The sequence below is a fragment of the Apteryx rowi genome, unplaced genomic scaffold (assembly GCF_003343035.1).
Source record: "Apteryx rowi isolate R43461 unplaced genomic scaffold, aptRow1 scaffold_62, whole genome shotgun sequence".
NCBI lineage: Eukaryota > Metazoa > Chordata > Aves > Apterygiformes > Apterygidae > Apteryx > Apteryx rowi.
In genome coordinates this window covers 1,274,092-1,293,922 of record NW_020450894.1, presented here as the reverse complement: position 1 = coordinate 1,293,922, position 19,831 = coordinate 1,274,092, and the positions used below count along the sequence as shown (strand labels likewise).

Below are 19,831 nucleotides of genomic sequence, written 5' to 3'. Positions count from 1 at the left end.
AGCTAGTTGCAGTAGAGTTCAGATCACGGTTATCACAGTTTAGTGAGCACTAACTTTCTCTGTGGATAAGCATTAAGTAGTGGAAGAGAGGGCAACCTGGTGAGAGAAGAAATGAAAGCAAGGTCAGGTAAAAGATTTCTGGAGAAGGGGGAAGGGGGATGAAGGTATTAACAGAGGAGAGCCTGGGGAAAATATGGGAACTTAGAGCTACTGTGACAGCAGCATGCAGGAAACAAAAAGGCAGGAGAGTATGCTGCTTTATGTCTCTCATAATATGAATGAAAAAAAAAATCAAAGCCATTTTGTTCACGACTGAACTAATAACACACTCTGACTCTCCTGTATAGCTCATGTGGAACACAGATCATTTACACATTTAATTTGAGGGGAGAGATAAAGAGGAAAAGAAGCTTTAATAGAAGAATGGTAGGTAAAGAAGGTTTTCTAAGTAACATCCGATCTACTTCTTATAACAGGGAGGTGATTTTAGTATTAGAAAGGAATGAATAGCTCTCTTGATTGTTCCAAGTTATTGCAGCTGGCACTGAAACCTGAAACTACTTCTCACATGCAGTCTTGAGTTAGCAAACCTGACAAGTACTCTGTGGGTTTACAGAAAAGAGATGATATAAAAAAAATTAAAAATTTAAAACACATTGAAATACACTACACGATTCAGCTCCTATCTCATACAGCACTGAGTTAATACCATAAGAATGGTTTCCTAGGGGAAGTTAGAAAGAAAATCTGCTGACTACAGTAGCTACTTTTTAACATTAAGGATATCCGAACTTTCTTAAATAGCTCAAAAATAAGAGTGCGTATTTTTGTGATCTAATATATAACACCAGAATTAAACAAGCCTGAGGATTTTCAAAAACACAGATTAGTTTAGAAACCTCATCTGCATAGCACAACAACAGCAAAATAAACAGTCCATCAGTAAAAAAGAGGGAAGAATTTTTGCTTTTTCTTTTTGCATTTCTTTTTGAAAAGAAATATCAGATATACTTATACACAATATGCATATATATATAAACAGTATATATAGTTTTACATATTTAAATTATATTTTTATATACAAAAACTTCTATGATTAATGGTAATATAAAATAATTGACAAAAATACTTTTCCTGAGTCGTCTTCCAGTTAGAATCCTTCCTGCCTCATAATAAATTCTATTTTGGTAGTGAGAAAAAATAACCCCCTTTTTTTTTTTAGCACTGTTTCTTAAGGAAGTAAGATTTATGAGATCACATCGTCTATTTGATCATCTCCACTTAATTGGTGAATTCTCTGGCCAATTTCAAGTGAACTTGATGTAGGGAGAGATATCAAAAACTGGTCTTATATACATATATGTGTGCAGTTGTATGTGTGTATGTATATATGTGTGTGTGTGTGTGTGTGCACGTGCAGGTATATATATACACACACAATATATATATGTATAAATAGAAAAAACATACATATATATAAACATGCACATATATTATAAACTTCACAAAAAATAGGCACCAATTAGATATAGCCAGATTTGTGCTGCCATTGAATCTGCTTCTGAGTGGCAGAAAAGACAGGTTAGGATGTGCTCAGCTGTGACTGTCAGAGCACAGAGCCAGTCAACGTGTATTTCATGTGCAATAGTTAGGGAACATGAGAGACAACTGGCAGCACGTTGAGATGGTTTGGGGTGGGGGCTGGGAGGTGTTGGAATAAAAGTAAAATAGGAAGGTATAGGTGACTTGGGGGAACACGGGAAACCTGAAGAAGACTTGAAGTACTGCAGCGGAGAGCTACAGGGATTGTGGATGGATAGAAGGTGATGCCAGGTGGTGGTAGAAAGGTAGAGGTGTGCAAGACAGTACACACATCTGCAAGACTAAGAAATCAATTCTTCATTAGTTCTGCTGCTCAAGTGACCACTTGCTCAGTATTGTAGTGTCTGTCAGGTAAGGAAATGCTGCAATTTACCCTAGTTGCCTAGGCCTTCTAGATAGAGAACTAAGGTGAATTGACGGTAACCTGCATGCTGACTTTGGGTCAGGAAGCACAAGTGAGAGATCAAATTCCAGTGGAAAATCAGAGGGTGCCAACTATAGGAATTATAGGTGAGATTACTGTGAGGAGAAAGGCCACTGCAGGAACACAAATGCAGATCCTATTTGAGTTATGGGTGAAAAGAGCACTCTAGCTCTGATCTTCCTACCTGGAAGAAGTTAATTTTAGAAACTTGCACAGAATGAGGGAAACAATACAGGAAGATTGTTGGCAAAAGATCAGTTGAATATAGTACCATAAGGAACTTGACTTTCATTAAGTAAATCTTCCCTTCCAAAAGGAGGAAAGACAAATTTAGAGTTCTGCCGTAGTAAAGGAACCAAAACTCTGACAGTACTTTAGTTTATTATAGGAAACTACAAGGTTAGAACTTATCTAACAACTTTTTTTTTCTATTATCCTTTGCAAGGAATTAGGAAATTACTATTATTATTAAAGGAAATTATCCTTTGCAAGAAAGAAAGAATTCCTTATGGGAAAAGCAAAGTGCAGGCACTAGGTGAGTCCTGCTACAAGTAACTGACACTACACTCCATATAGTTTTAGTCATGTTATAATCTCCACCTTTTTTTTTTTTTAAAGCAAACTGAAAAAAATCACAATGCAGTGACATATAAACTGCATCAACCAAAAAGTTCTGTCAAAGCCAAAGTGTTTAAACTCCCATTAATTAAAAGAAAGTGAACCCAGAGTGAAGTGACAGGTACCCATATGAAATGGTAACCAAATTTGTGAAGTTGTACAGGTAACTGTTGTCAAAAACAATTGTCTGCATAGCATTTCAGCTAATGGGGCCCTGATTCTGACTGAATTTTCATTAATATGTTAGCAATACAAGTAATAAATATTAACAATGTAATGATTCAACATGCACTTGGGGGAGGGCTGGAGCAGAGGCTCACAGATCCATAAAAGCAGAGTCACTTTCAGGAATGAAAGACAAATGATGAGAGCTGCCAAGGAACCTAGACATGCCTCTGAAAATGGACCAGGAGAGATACTAAGATCTCTCATGTGAGTGTTCTTCTAGATGCAAATTAAAATTGCAATGTTTATGTACTCAAATACTACAGTTGTAAGCACAAATAGCGAGTTCAATTAGGCAAATACATCTTTTGGCTTTGACAGTTAATGCTTTTGAATAGAATCAGTAAGTTTATCTCTATTGTGCCCAGTTCTCAAAAGCCTTACATTAATCCTCTTGTCTTCAGTTGGAGTTGTGGAAGCTCAGGTCCATGAAAAACTAAAGATGAGGCCCACTGCATTTTTCTTCTGTAGAGCCATTTCAGTATCATGCAATACTGCAAAGCAACTGTAAAATACTGATCTTGTCTTGGGAACACACACTGCTGTAAATACGCAAAAGAAGCGGATCCTTCTTCCTTCCTTAAGGAAGGAACCAGAAAAGTGATAATTTTAGCAAGGGCCCACCAAAAGAAAGGGCATAGAGGTGTCACTCTCAAGACTACTGCAATGAAGCAGTCACAGGTCAGTCTGCTTCAAGATGCAAGTATATCAAACAGTGACCAGTCGCAGACACCCATATCTTTGCTGGAAAGGCCATATACTATTTTCAGTCCCCACCATACAGCTGGTTGAATCAGAAGCGTTATTCTCCAGAAGCAGCATTGCCAAGAATGTGAAAACGTGATGGCTGCCTAGGCAACATTGTAAACTAATATGTATTAATTTACCACATCCTGCTGACTGAAGCTAGGAAAATAACTCCTTTAGAATCACCTCTATTGCTATGTATAAATATGTACCGTATTCTATGGTTGTTGTTGTGCACTGATATGGAAGAAAAAAGAACTATACTAATCCAAAACCAGAGGGTGGTCAGGGACAATTTAATTCAGTTTTTTTCTACCTATAATGATCTCAAAATAAAGAGGCATATTTCAAAGAAGAAAATGGAAAGCAGTCTCCACCTCTGCTGAAGTTCAGAAGCAAAACGCGGTGAACTGCAATTAATGAGTGAAGGCCTCAACTGATTAAAAAAAAAGGTTAGGGTAGAGTGACAGAAAGCAGTTAGAAAGAAGCAAAGGTGAAAGAGCAGCAAGCAAAAGTTAAAAGGGCTAATGAAGGTTTGAAGAGCAAAGCAAAGAATGTCAGAAAAGCAACTGAAAGTATTCCAAGGGAAAAAAGTTCCAAACAGTAACGCAAGAAAAAAAAAAAATACCCGAACATATCACTACTTTGGAAACTATGCAAATGTGTAACACAGTACTCACTGCATCTCGCCTAGCATATTCATCCTCTCCACGGTACTGGGGCCACCCTGGCCCCCCCGGCTGGCCATGCCCTGCTCTGCCTGAGGGGATCTCCACTTGTTGAGCTCCGATCCTGCTAGCAATTCCCACCTGAGTGAGGTGCTGTATCTGAGAACCTTAAAAGCAAATATTGTTTTTTCATCTTTATACACAGTTAAGTTTGTAGGGCAGACAAATGACAAATATAAAACTTTGTTGGAAGCAGAAGACAAGAAGAAAGTGGAGCTCTGTTTCTGTGTAAATTAAAAAAAAAGGTCAGCAGAAAGAAGGCTACCGGTGCAGAATAAAGAGGGAAAAGTTGCGTGCATTTTGTGCAATTCATTTTAGTGTGATGCTTTTCATTGCCACTTCACTGAAGGAAGAGGTTGAGATACTTGTATCTCAGACTTAGACTGCACTTCATTCTACAAATATGTCAGCCCTTTCCACAACAGTGTTTATTGAAAGCCCTGGCAATGCTTTCACGTAAACGACTTAGCAGCAAAGAGAAGACATTTGCTACTGTGGTACACCTTATCTGCATCACACTGGCAAGACCCTAACTCTCTAGACTGCTTTCTATTCCATCTCTCAGAAGAATAAAATACATAACTATATAAGAGTACAGTTCTTTCAGCTTTGTTTTGTGGTTAAATATTAAATGATGCTGCCACTGACTAAGAGAAGGTCAGAACACACTGTATCTCCTTTATTAATTCAGCCTGAAAGATAATCTCCTCCTTTCTCCCTCCCTTTCCCTTTCCTCCCCACTGCTTTCAAACACATACAAGAATAGCCACCATCATTAATTGCAAGAGACATGTAGCAACATGTCAGCTTTCCTTTTTACTGCCTGAATTTCCTCCCACAGGGATACAAAATTTATTTTATAAATACACCAGAAATGAAACATTTAATAAACCCACAGATACATAACAGAAAAACATGTGTGTGTGTGTGTATGCACACGCACAAGAAGGGAGGAAAAGACAAAATCAACACAGTATGATTTACTTGATGTCAGTTCACTGTCATGTCTTCCACACAAAAAAATCCAACTGATATTTCAGAAGTTTGATATCTGCATTTACTTATGCTGAATGACAGGAACTAATCTGAATTCACCCCAAATTTAAAAGCAGAAGATGCATGAACACATATAAAATAGCGTGAATCAGAGAATAAAATAATCAGCATTAAATGATAACAGTCACTACATCCCTGTCATTCTCATTCATTTCACAGTTACAGGGAGAGGTCAGCAACCATTAAAATTAGGACTATGACACAAGTGTCTGATCATATTTTCAATACTCTTCAACTCTCTTGGAAGAACACATTTCTCTGGGAGAAACTGTGCCATTTACATAATACAATCTTTCATTCTTATAAATCTATCAGTGTTTGCTGCTTAATTGCCATGTGATCTTAGAATCTTATTCATGACAATTTCCACAGCAATCATCAGTCCTATCACAACCAAATCAGGGAAGATGATTTCATATGGGACAGCAGCAATAGACAGAATTTTCAGATGGTAAAAGATCCTGCTTTTATGCATACATTTCTAGGAAAGGAAATGAAAAATAAAGATGCAGAGAAGTAAAATAAATTGTTTCTTTGTCAGGCTGATTTGGGATGCATCAATTAGTTCATTTAGCATAAAAGAAATGAAGATTTGCAGTGGAAAGTCAGCATACACTGTGTAGTCTAAAACAATTAAGTTATTTTCTATTCTCACAGAATATTTTTTTTGAAAATATACTGTGGGATAACCAATGCTTGCAAGATCCTAACAAAAATTATCAAAGCACTGCCTTTTTCTGCAAGGTCCTATGCAAGTAAAGCTAACCTGGGCCAGGGCCTAGCTTTGGCCTCACTATCACTTTGTGATCACTTTTTTTGGCAGTTGAAGACAAGGGTCACATTTCAAGTGTTGTAGCCGAGGAAGAATGATGTGTTAACGGTGATCTCAATTTAAGAGTAGTCCTGGAAAAGGACCAGCTATTTCAGTGCTTGTTCAATTTAAGTGAAATGTACCTGCAGTGCTTCCGACTGGTCGTGGTCGTGCCACTGACGGCATTTCTTCCGAGTACATTGCTCTGGAGGAATACTGAGCCTCAGGCAGTTGCTGGTCTGGGTGCATTAACTCTGCAGGTTGAAGAAAACCTGGCCCAAAGTTCTGTCTGTGGAAAAGTAAGAACTCAAGATTACAGTAAGTGAATCTCCCAATTAAAACATATATATGTATACCTCATACCTCAGCTCTTTATGATCCCTCTGATGTACATTTTAACCTTAAATGTTACAAAATGGTTACATCCGAAAAATACATTCCTCCTTCATAACGTGCACTGCACAGGAATAGAAGTTAGAAACTCTAACAAAAATTTCACAAAAGTGTTTTTCACATGTTGCAGCTTCTTCAATGCAGAGAAAAATAAAAAAACCCACAGATATTGTTTTTGCATGGCAGGAACAGTTTCTTCAGTGAAAGAAAAAAAAAAAAAGAAGAGTTGCTGGGCCCATAGTTTTGGTCGAAATCAAACAGAACAAACAACTTCACACATGTATTTCACAAACAATTATTATTTCACCAAATGTTCTGTTCATTTTTCTGGATATTTTCAAAATCATGTCGTTCTTCAAGATGCAACAAACTACACAAAATGGTGTCATAGCACAAGTGAAGGAAGATGATGTGTATACTAAAATTAATGTTTCCTATTTCAGGCTGGCATGGATAGTCTCTGCACACAGTAATAATCACTGTTGTTATATAGTTACTGAGAAGAGTTAAATACAGCAACTGTCATAAATTTATCTTCATTAATTGTGCCAAGGTAACACAACTTGTTGAAGAAACCCTATGATTTATTCACAGGAACAGAGAAGAAGGTGGAAATGCTGCTTTTCCTGCACTTCCTATTAACATACCTGAACCCTGACACGGAGAGATCATATTTTAAGAGAATGATGCCAGCTGAATTTTCATGGCTTATTGATTTCTAAGTTTCTCTGCCAATATGGTGGATAGGTGAACACCTAAACTTCAGGTGTCTAGGTTACGAGGCTAGTCTTTCTTAGACTCCACATATGATTAAAGAATTAAATTTAAGAGAGACAGGCTCCTTGAGAGGCATTCATAGAAAAGGATTTAGTGCACTAAATCTTTTTCTGAAAGAACCTGTATCTCGCAAGTGATTATAAAGGAAGCAAGGGAGACAAACCTCTTAGGTAAGGCACATGAAATCACAAAAAGTGAGAACTGAAGCCTAGTTTTATGCACCTCTACCACAATGGCATCTAAGCAGTTCTAGGATATGGACTGAAACCTATGCCACCCTTTAATACCTATGTTTTTACACTCTTTTGTTCTACAGGAAAACCATGTGACTGCATCTAATTCAACCTATTCTTGATCTGGGCTTTATCTGGAAAACTAACAACCTATGTGAGAACAGATAGCCAAGAAGTTTGATTAAAAAAAAAAAAAAAAAGATCCGAGTAAAGCCAAAACACGTAATTGTAAAATAAAGTAGTAACTATTTGGCATACAATATTACATGCAAAAGGTGTAAGGGGCTCAAGCTGTAACAATTCCATTGTTGAATTGTCATAATTCCCCTAGCTCTTTGCATACATTCCCAATTGTCCACTCAGCAGCTCCAGAGGAAACAATTTTCAACCAGATTTATGTACTAGTTAAAATAAACGTTTGAAAGAGTAGGCAATGTTTAACAATGCCTTTTGTTATTTTAATCACTGTAACTAGTAAAAGAAAGATGTGATCACCCAGCATTTTATGCCTACAGCACAGAGCTGGAACCTTATAATTGATAAATTATTATGACTTTTGCCATTGCCTTTAAAGAAAATATCTTCTTAACATTATTGCTGAATGTATTATTTTTGCACCAATTTTTCTGAGAGGAGGTCTATACTTTATTGCTGATGGGTTCGTAGTTGAAAGGAACAAGTTTAATAACCAACTCCCTCTCTGCCCAACCTTCTTTATAATAGATAGATTTAGCTACTCTTCAAAGTTCAGAAATGAACAAAAGAGGATGGAAACTGGATACATTTCAGAATCTATATTATACAGGCTTTCTAGTGCTGCTTTCTATTGCCAGACAGACCCAGCCTTCAGTTTATCTTCTCAGGTTCAAAAAAAAAAAAAATGGTTTCACCTCCAGAGACTGCCCCAGAAATCAATTTTGCAGCACTGGGCCACTGTGGTTTAAATGTTACGTATCTCTGTTGCATTATGCAATATTCTTTATCTGGTAAAAGCTGTTCATTGTGCCTACATATTTGCACAGCTGTTATGTGACCTAGCTCTTTAATATTTAAATTTTTTTTACCCAGGTTTGTTCCAGTTCATTAAAGATGCTGACTGTATTTGTACAGAGAAGGAAACAGTCTGGTTATCCAACTATTAGTCCATGCATTTGGGTATTTAAATGAAGCAAATGAACAATGACATTGATACATGCCACCTAATCACACTGACCTCAGGTTATTTTCCTTTCTCCAGTTTGTGCACTGTTTCTATCAATTTATTTATTACCATCTTCTGAATTTGAGCATAACCTCTATTCCACAACCATGACAGCTCTTTGCTGGTTTTCTGTCAACGAAGCTCTAGGAAACCTTCTATTTTAATGAAATTTTTAAGGAATTCTTCCTGTTAAGGTCAGTGACCTTGCAGATTGTTAACTTAATCTGCCGGTACTGGTAGAGTCAAGTGTTTGAACTATTAATAATGACACCATCAATTTGTAAGTTACAGAAATCCATAATGCCTATGCCAAGGGTTGATGAGCTTTTGAACAGAGTATGTTGCAAAGACCATATCTTGCTCAGGTGTTTTAACATGGGTTACAGCACTTTTGTAACTAGTTTATCAGCTTTTCCCTGAATCTGCAAAAGGCCAAGAAAGAAAAAAATCCCCAACAGTTACCCCAAATGTCAGTAATTTGATTACGCACTGTACATAAAATGTTGGCAGTCTCAAAGCTCATAATCCACAAGGTATCTAACTTATAAACCCATGACAAAGATGACTGCCATACTTTGAACCATTTCACATATGCTCCATTCACGCTGAAACTGTTTCAGCTGAAACCTAAACAAGCAAATGTATTTACAGACTCAAATGCCCTCTCTTTTTCTAGTTGGTACTTTTAAAATAGGGTTGCAGAACAATGGACAAAGGAAAGCTCTCCATATCCATTTTGTAGCTAGAGAACTACCAAGTTTCCAAGGCAATGAAGACATTAGATGAAATCTAACGAACAACATTGATACCAGTGGGGTTCCTCCTCATGCGGTGAGCTTTAAGAAGGTAATGGATGAGTAGTTTCAGGCCACCTTTTTACCACCTCAGCTGCAGCAGTTTGGAGTGTGTGAGCAAGACAAGCATGACCCAAGTGAGTAATGTGACTGAGAAGAAGCTGACTTCACATGCACACAGACACCAAAGAAAGAATGAACCATCACTTGGGCAACTGTTTCTTCTCTTTACATGATTCTCCCACAGTAAGGCCAGAGGAAGATGGAAAGGTTGTTCCCCACTGATTTTACAGCAATAGGCCTGCAAAGCAGGCTTTCTCTGCGAGGGTCAGTATGCTCTGCAATTTGTTCTTAACTTGGCTAAAAATAGAATGAGACGGTTAGTCATTTGCAAGCTTTTGCAAGTGAGTGTTGTACTGAGGCTACAGAAATGAGATGAAAGCAAGAGTACTGGGAGAAGTGCATGCATCTGAGTCACTGTTTCAAGCTCTCTGAAAGCTGAAACTCAATCGTTTCCTCAGTATTTGGAAAGCTATCTACAGCCAAGGGGCTAGAAACACATTTCTCTTAAGTGGAGGCTTGGATTCCACACAGTCTCAGTATGTCATTCATGCTCTATAAATAAATTACACAGGCTGGATCTGGACTCTATACAGTTCTTTGCACAATAACATACCAATGCCAGTAAGAACTCTGGAGAAACTGCAAAGAAAATAATAAATGATAATTCCATCAGTGAAAAAATACCTTGGTAGGATGCCTGGTGCTGTTGGCGGAGTCATTCCAAATTCCACATACCTCTGTTGAAAGAATGAAACAAATGAATTAAAATCAAAATCCACACACTGGGAAGTTCACTGTCAGTCCTTTAAGTGATGAACAGCAGAGATCACTAGGCCTGTATGTGCAACTGGTCTGCAACTTACAGCTTAATTTTACAAACTGAGTTGCACAAAAAGGTCTGGGAAGCATCACTACACTGGGATAGCAGTCTCTTCTGTCTGATCATGGTCTTTATACAACTTAGAAACCTTTCAAAAATATTCTCTCTCCCTTGAAGATGAAGGGCTGCCCCAATGTCTATTTAGCTTAAAATTTTCAGGGAACTAAGCTTTTCCTTTCTCTTACAGGCTGCAAGCTCATCAACTTCTGCTGAATTGCTGTGGAAGTCCAGCTGACCTGACTATTCATGTGTCTCAGTGCTCATACACAGAAATATTGCTTCCCTATCTCACAGCTTCCAAAGCATTTGGATGCCCTGGTGAAAAACACAACTTAAAAACAATACATTCTTTTTGTTTTTCAAAATACATAGTTAACTAGCACATATGTTAAAAAAATTAATTTCCCTCTTAGACATGCCAAGACTGATCTCTGAATGATCACAACTGAGAAGAACAGAAAAGTTATGCTAAAGGAGGAAAACTCCTATTTTCTCTCTTGACAGGGAGGGGAAAAGGTAAAAAGAATCCAAGTGACTTAAAAAGCAAGTTCACCATTTTGTGACAGATCATTTATGAACTCTCCTGGTTCCAGAATTTGCTCAGTGCTTGTGATAAGTCCTGACAGAAAAGGTACAATAACAGCGACCATGGTTCAACTGGTGCTAACTTCCTGCCCAGAAAAGCCTTTCAAAATGCATCACTCACATTAAATGGGTTGTTTACTGCCTGAGCTGGACCATAAGTTGATCCCCACTGGGTGCATGTGGCTCCCCTCCCTGCTCGAGCAGGAGTGTTGTTTACCGGCTGTCCTGCAGAGACCCCAGGTGGTGTGACGGCAGTGGAATTGGCTGCTTGGCTACTGGGAGCCACCAGGGCAAAAGCATCATCCAGGAGAGAGTGCATGGTCTGCCGAGCCTCTTCGATGGATGGCTGCGGTGGGATGTACTGGGAGACCGGGTGGGAAGGCAAGGCAGGAAACTTCCCAAGGTCAGCTGAAGATGATGACTGAGGTTCAGGAGGCAAGTCTGGATCAGACTGGAAAAGTAGAAAGAAGGCGAAGGATAGCCAGATAGGAGATCTAACAAGGCAACCTCCAAGATGCAGCAGGTCTCAATTCGGAGTAACATTCTCTTCGCCAAACCAGAATAGGATAAATGGCACAAGTGCCAGCACTGGACAAAACTTGCTCCTTACCCTCCCCACTTATGCATGCACATCCATGACACCAACTGTTCCAATGCTTCCCTCAGTGTAACCTGAAACACTGCAATACTAGATAAGGCAGCAGTGCCATCAGTGGTTACACAGCTGTAACAGGAATCGTGTGGCTTGCAAATGTACATGAAGTCATGCAGTCAGCATTTACTCCACCCAGAAAAAGACAATCTGCTCTGTATACATCTCTGAATTCTCTGAAGTCTTTGCAATACCAAGAAATGAATTCAGTTTTTAGGTTACAACTGACCACATCAGCAGTAATATTAAGCAACTACTGCTTTCCAGAAAAACACACAAAGGGAGCTGTTAAACAGCTAAGTGGTTAGCCGCATGGATCTTGAACTGGAATGCATCACCTGAATGGGATTCACTAAGTACTTCACAGAAGCATTACCTGAGGCATGCATCACAGTTACTATCTGGGATCTTACCACATGGGCTTACTGCTCATCAGTAACAGAAAATTAAACCAGCTTTGCAGTAGCAGACCAATTATCAAAGCTCATTCTTGCCACTGCATGCAGACTGCAAAATTGGTTGTCAAGATGCAAAAGCCTCTGCTTCATCAGGAACTTAGCATTCTGAGTACTGTCTCTCCACAGATGCCAAAGGGGCTGAGCTTGCTGTGTGACAAGTCTTAATTAAATAGCTTCAGATGATAATTCATTCTGTTACAGCATGACATTAAAATCATCATGCTCTTGTTTGAATGCAGACGGGGATCCACAGAAATCCACATTATAGCCACCTGACTGCATATACAGCTAATAGTGAAATTCTTAAAATTATTAATCTATTTTTCAAGATGAAAGCTGTCCAGGGGGTTCCAATGCTAGCATTAGGCTTAGTAAAGACTGATTAAAAGTAGTTAAAACATGCCCAAATACAGTTTATGACATGGATATCATTGAACAGAAGCATTCTCCATTTTTTTTGCCTTTTTTAAACAGGAAACAAAACTAATTTTCAAGACATTGTACTAGAATTGTTCCAAGTTACTGCAGTACAAAGATGTCTGTTACTCTTATATTAATAATTAATTCCTACATTTTAAAGACGAGAAAATTTCTCATGAAGGGAACTGAGTCTTCCACTATGTAAGAGAAAAGGATAAAAATTCCTGTAACATGAATATATAACAAGCAGCAAATTGGACTAAAGTGAAACTATGCTCAACATAGTGTGGAACACGCAAAGCACACTTTCCTGTGCATAATATGGTAGTGCTAATGAAAACAAGGTTTTAGTTCTTGACTTCTTTAAAATGATGGAATTCTTGGCAGATTTTTACTGCTTAATACTAACAGACTGCCAAGGAAATCCTTGTTTTGCTCTGATTTACATGCTAATTACCTATGACTGAAACTAGCCATACAGACCACAGTCAGAAGGCCAAAATCTCCCTATGTCACAATGCTCATTACAATTATCAGAATACTCTTGTCATCCAAGAGACATACATACAATATACGCAGAGTTATTGACTCCTGGAGGCCTTTTGTACGTCCCATCACTATCAGTTGTGATTAACCTGTCCTTTTCCGCATCAATAGGACTACCATTTATCTGATGTCGCCGGCGCTGCTTGGGAGAACGTTTTGCACGAGAACTTAATAGGAAGAAAACAAAAAGGCAGAGACAAACAAACAAGAGACAGGTCATCATATTTCTTTTTTTAAATTTTCCTTCTCAATCTCTCTCAAGGTTGAACTCTGCTGCCCATTCCCTCCAAGTCGTCTTTGTCTCAGCCCTGTCTCTCTTCCCTTCCTCAGTTTTTCAACCCAGTCCCATTTACTAACCCCAAATCTTTCTCCTCAAATTTCTCCTCCTAATATAGTCTCAGCTCTCCAAACAGTCCCCCTCCTCATTCAAACTCTCTCCAGTGTCACCTCTTTTCTACATCCATCTTCCAAGCCACCCAACCCATGCTCCAGCCTCCCCTTGTGCCTCTCCACAGCTCCCAGATCCATGGGAAGTCTGATACATTCTAACTAGCAGAAGAGACAAAGCCACTGACCAGGTTTTGTAATTGGCACCTTGGGTTTAACCTGACCAGGACAAGTCAGCTGAAGAACACATTATTTGTGAATTTGCCCTTAACATTCAGAAACTTCATATGTTTTTTAAGTTATTCAAGGGTTTCCCTATTTCGCATCTTTTTTCTTTCCTTTATAAAAAGTGTTTTTTGCAGTTTATATTTTCTCTGTTTTTTGGGTTTTTTTAGTACTTACAATATATTATAATTTTGATCTCCCTACAAAACAGGAGACTAAAACAAACAAATGGCAGAGCAAATACTAATTTGTTTAAAAACAGTTTTCATATATTTGGGTGTATTTATTGAGAATTCATCCATGCGAACTTGTAAAAGAATAATTTGAAAACAAAGCATACTGGTACATACAGAAGTAAATGAAAATATTTAGAAAAAGGACAAGCTTTTCACCCAGCCAACTCAAGTTCAACTAAGGATCAAAATAATTTTAAGCTCTGCAAGTTCAGAAGTACAGATCTGATGTACTTTGGACTTTGACCATAAAAGAAAACTGTTCTTTCCCATCTTTGAAATCCCTACCTCTTCCTGGGCTCTATGAAGACAGTAGGCACATTGCCTCCAGGGTCCAAGATCTTGTCAATTTGCATCTGTGCCTTACGATATATTCTATGCTGTTCTTTGGAGTCAACCACCACCACATCATCCACCACTGGAAATTCATAGTGCCCTTTGCGCTTGGCGCGAAGACGAATCTTATTGCGGTGATGCTCAATCTCAGATTTATGCCTCAGGGCTGTCTGTATCTTAAAGAATAAGGAAGAAAAAGTAAAGTGCTTTTTTCATGTTTTATTTGTATTTTTTGCAAATAGAACTTCTTGCTGCTGTTCCATAAACCTCTCCTCCTCACCTCACTGCCTGGCCCCACCTCCTAAAAAAAAAAAAACAAAAAAACACTGAAGGATTAAAACAAGCCATATGAAATTTGTAAGTACATTTTTTTCATGGATATTTTTCCCTCCTGCTTAGTTTCCGCATTATCACCCCAGGTAGATGTACTATTATATACAATTGCCAGCATAGCAGGTGCGATTAAAGAGAAGTGACAGTGTATTAATAAAAGGCAACAGGAGCACAAAAATGTCCTGCCATTTGCCAGAAGTGACATTGCTCTGAGGAAATAAGACTAACCAACATATGCTGTATTTACTTTTGCTTTTCAAACAGATATTTGACCAATAGGGTTGAGGTCTGTTACCCATTCCCTCTAATGCCGTTCGTCACATGAGGAACGAGAACTTAAAAAAGCAGCTCACTGAGCTCATAACAAATCAGTGTCTTTGCTAAGTATGAGGGGCTGCCACAAGCTATGCAGAAATGCAGCAGCAGCATTAGAGCCCAGGCCTGAGATGGGCATGGTATCCTAAGCTCTATGATTTCTTTCAGGCTGAGTTTTCATGCCTTCCTCCTGTCCTTTTTCAAATTCCTTGGTGTGTATCCCAGCATCTGGGCAAAGCTATCATATCACCATGCTTCTAAGTCCCAGCTCAACACTCAACACATTGAAATGATTTTTTTCACTGGAAAAGACTTAGGCACTGGTTTGGGCCACAAGTACCCTGCTTGTGCTGGACTAGTCCTGGAACGCATCAGCAGCAGTGTATTAAACAGATAGAAATGGACACTTTTGTGTATTCTCATTAAAAATCCAAAAAGGCATAAGAGGGACATAAGCCAGATTTACTCTTTGCATTTACAGTTAGAATTACATCAGTCTTCTGCCCATATAATTATATTTTTATTTCCTGGCTTCTCTTGTCTATATATACACTAGATGCATCAATTTTTCTCCCTATTGTCAGGTACTGAGATGAACAATACCTTAGCACAATTAAGTTAAAGGTTTCAGTAATCTTCCACTTTCACTTACGGGAAGACGCTATCTTACCCAGTACAAAATCAGGACACAGGTGCATGGTACTTTCAGGCAGTGTATGTTTTACAATGCATTACCTTCTCTTCTACTGTCCCCAGGCATACTCTTATTCTGCCTAAAGTAACCTGAGTCCCAGGGAAAGCAATAAGTTTCTAAACAATTACTGCCAAATACGCACATGTACATGAGAAGTTGGAAGCAATTAATGTGTTGCAGATTCACACCCCAGAGTGCCCTAAGATACCTTGTTTGTAAAACCAGCATCCTGAGTTGCAGGAAAGCCAACAGAATAGTGCACAATGAAACCCAGGTGGGCCAGACTCACACATTCATTAACAGAACTCTCATAAGCCATGTACTGGTGGCTAGCAAAAGCATGGTAACAAAAGGTATCCTGACTATCAGCACAGCTTAGTGTCTCTTACTGTTTAAGTTTTGCTTTAGGTATCTCTTGTAACAGGTCAGACTACCTCTTCGGATGGAAAGAGGATCATACCTGTGACTTGTCAAGATTCTACTCCTCGGGAGTAAGTGAGGAACTAATGAGGGACTCCTGACTACAAGAAAGAAACTGGATTCTTTTTACTTCCCTTTTGGATGGAAGTCTCTATCTGTGTAAGTGGCATAGTCCTCCATGAACATTCAAAGCACTTTAAAAATACCTCTTTGTTAATTTTGTTGGTTTCTGCTACTCGATCAGAAAGTATGGAGTTCTGAACTGGAGGTGCTGCCATTGGCTGCATAGCAATCAGCTGGATCTTGCTTGGGACCCGTCTGCTGGCATCTGAGGAACGTGACATCCTATCCACATGTTCGAAGATAGAGGCTGAGGAGTGTTGCTCATTTCCACTGCTGGTCTGAGGAGGTCCTGAGTTACCAGAACAAATATAGAGTAAAGTAGTGCTGCTAGGGTTACCTCAGTCAAATGTCATGCTATGCTAAGAGACTGCCATGTTTTCCATCTGTGTTTAATTTGCCCTTTAGGCCTTCCAGCTGATTCACATTTAGTGCATAAGTTTACCCAGTCATTTGCAAATTATAAACATTTTTCCATTACATTTCCAGAAGGTGAACTGCCATTCTTTATTTCTGTAAATCAAGCTCTTGGCATGTGCAAAACCCCCAAATCTCAATCCACTCTAGCCCATACTGCTAATGGTTCTTCTTATCAGTACTTAAGGAGATGCAAATTCCTCAAATGGAGTTTCAAAAAAGCAATAAAAAAAGATGTCACATTGCAAAACGCAGTTCCTAAAAGTTAAGTCATAGAAGGAGCGATACATTAACTAAACAAAAAAGACTTAAAAATCCACAAAAAACACAAAGAATTTTATAGCCCTTTTACTGATTTAAGCTTTTAAAGCACTGTTTTCTTCTTAGTGACACAATAAACAGTTAACATACTAATGTGCAAGCTGCACAAATATTGCCATGTTGTAATTTGTTGAAGAGGTTATCTCAACCCAAATACAATCAGGAAGTGAAGTTATGGAAACCAATACACCTGGAAAGCTACAGCCCTGGTTTAGCCAACAGGTAATCGCTTGAACAGGAATGGATCATCTCCCTCAAAGACCTGAAATCTGCAGGATTACCCTAGGGGTTTGTGGTTAAGCACATGTTTAAGAGTTTTTTTTGTTGTTTTTTTTGTTGTTGTTGTTGTTGTTTTTTACTGGAGCTAGGCCAATACGAAACCATTATGTCAGTTAAGCTGGCAACAACTACTAAGGAATTACAAAATAATCATTTGTCTTGTCTTTATGGTAACACAACAAATTCTCAAACTGCTTTTCACCATGAAATACAAGCAATGAAAGGTTTAGATTTGTGACCTTTCTTATGGAGAAACACAATGGAGTAGAGGGACAGATTCCTGAATCCTTGCATGGACTTATAACGACAGGCTGTGACTCTCAGATTCAGGATCAGGAGAAGAAAGAGTGGAATTTATCAGCCTGATCCAACTCTGACAGACAGGAAAGAAAAGAAAACAGCCATTGCTTGGATCCATTTGCAATACTTGGTGGTAATGATGTGTAAGGTTCAGAAGAGAAGTGAATGCTACCTTCTGTAGAAGACTGCAGTAGATTGATTATTTCTTTACTTCCCCCCTACAGCACTGAAGGGGAGCAGCAAAGGGAAGGAATGGCACACTTTATAATACTCACACCATATTACTTTGGGCTGGAATGCAGTCTGGCCCCAAATGAAGAAAAATTCTTATTTCCCATATTTCTCTCAAACTTGACCAATATATTCTAAAATTGATGCATTTATAAATACTGTGCATCATTTATAAATGAGACTTTCCTATATAAGTGAAGGTAAACAGTTCTGCTCAAGATCTCTGCATGTCAAATGTTTTGCAAGACACAGACCATTTTAACCAACTGAAATATATCTACCTCTCTTTTGTAGCTATTTATACAATCTTTACCATCTGTCATCCTCACAACAATTAATGGGTACCATCTTCACTGATTTCTTTGAAGCAAGCAAGCATTGCCTCTCACAGAGAGGGGCACAAAATATATTAAGCAGTTTGTCCAAATTCCTCAGAGTGAGCCTGTAGTGCAACAGAAATCTGAACTTTGCATCTGTCTTTTCCATTTTTACACACATTAGTTATTTTTTCCAACCTTTCCAGTCTAACCGCAGTTCTGAAAGCTCACAGACCTCCAACATAGAATTTTTAGGCTATATTTTCATACTACTTGGTTTTGAAGGTCCAACATATTCAATTACAGAAACACGGAATTCTTGAGGTTGGAAATCTTGAGGTATCCAGATACCTTCTGGATATCTTCTGGTCCAACTCCCCTGCTTAAGCAGGGTCAGCTAGAGCAGGTTGCCCAGGACCATGTCCAGTCAGGTTTTGAATGTCTCCAAGGATGGTCTCCAAGACCTCTCTGGGCAACCTGTTCCAGTGTTCAACCACCCTCACAGTAAAGAAGTGGGTTTTGGGTTGTTTGGGGTGGGTTTTTTTTGTTTGTTTGGTTGGTTGGGTTTTATGTCTAGACGGAACCTCCTGTCTTTCAATTTGTGCCCTTTGCCTCTTGTTCTGTCACAGGGCAAAACCAAGGAGAGTCAGACTCTGTCTTCTTTACACTCTCCCTTCAGATATTTATATACACTGATAAGATCCCCCAAGCCCTCTCCTCTCCAGACTAAACAGCCCCACCTCTCTCGGTCTCTCCTCATATGACAGATGTTCCAGTCCCTTAAATATCTTTGTGGCCCTTCACTGGACTCGCTCCAGTAAGTCCATGTCTTTCTTGCACTGGGGATCCCAGAAGCATACCTGAGCATACACTCTGAATCTTTAACATTTCATCCATAACCTTTCATTTCAAGTGACAGTTCTATAAACAGATGCTTGGCAGACTTCTCAGCTGAAGCTGTTCTTAAGTCATTTTGTAAAAGTCCACTGTCAAATTTTGGTAAGGTTCTAGAGTAACATGAAATGCTATTCTCTTTTGCTTTTGCAGAAAAGATGTACACACAAAAAAGGAAAAACTCTCTGAAGCTGTGTTCCTGTAGTAAACACTGCAAGGATAAGCCCTATCCTGACAACGGATACCAGCAAAGTTATTAGGGATGTGTGGGAGCTGTCCCCAGGAAATAACTCACAGTACCAGTGCTAAAAAGAGTAAATACATCAAAGAAATGCACCAAATAAAGAAATATACCAAAAAAGGCCAAATGGACAAATGGACAAAGGAAAAATATGGTAAAAGTGGCAAAATTTACTTTCATGTCATCTGCTATACCAGCAATAAGGCTTACTTTCAAAGGAAAATACTCAAATTGTAGCACAGTTTGGATCTGATTATGTCTCCTTAAAAGCACAGAAACAAGTAACTCCTGTTACCACTAGAAGAAGAAAGATTCCCAAGAATTCAGTCCCATAATTAATGTAGTATTATTACAGTTCATCAAAACTTTAATTAGCTAATCTACAGCTAAGAGAGTTACCTCAAGTACACTTGCAAACTCCAATATATACAGCCACTTAATGATTTCCAGGGCTTTTTTTTTTTTTTTTTTTTATTTTTTTTTTTTTAACAGAAGGAAGCGTTTGACTCCTTCTGAATAATTCGGTTTGTGCCCACCTGGCTTCAGCATCAGGTA

The 19,831-nt window shown here is 38.6% G+C and overlaps 1 protein-coding gene across 1 annotated transcript in view; it reads right to left on the bottom strand.

The window, feature by feature from the left end:
• The window catches only part of KIAA1549 (KIAA1549 ortholog), an 80,364-nt gene that overhangs the window by 1,248 nt on the left and 59,285 nt on the right, over nucleotides 1–19,831 (bottom strand). The window contains exons 14-20 of the mRNA XM_026083877.1: nucleotides 16,363–16,568; nucleotides 14,347–14,570; nucleotides 13,236–13,380; nucleotides 11,355–11,588; nucleotides 10,357–10,409; nucleotides 6,355–6,500; nucleotides 4,297–4,451 (exon numbers count right to left, since the gene is read on the bottom strand). Of these exons, the coding sequence (XP_025939662.1) occupies nucleotides 4,297–4,451; nucleotides 6,355–6,500; nucleotides 10,357–10,409; nucleotides 11,355–11,588; nucleotides 13,236–13,380; nucleotides 14,347–14,570; nucleotides 16,363–16,568 (1,163 nt within the window). The remainder of the gene's footprint in view (nucleotides 1–4,296; nucleotides 4,452–6,354; nucleotides 6,501–10,356; nucleotides 10,410–11,354; nucleotides 11,589–13,235; nucleotides 13,381–14,346; nucleotides 14,571–16,362; nucleotides 16,569–19,831) is intronic.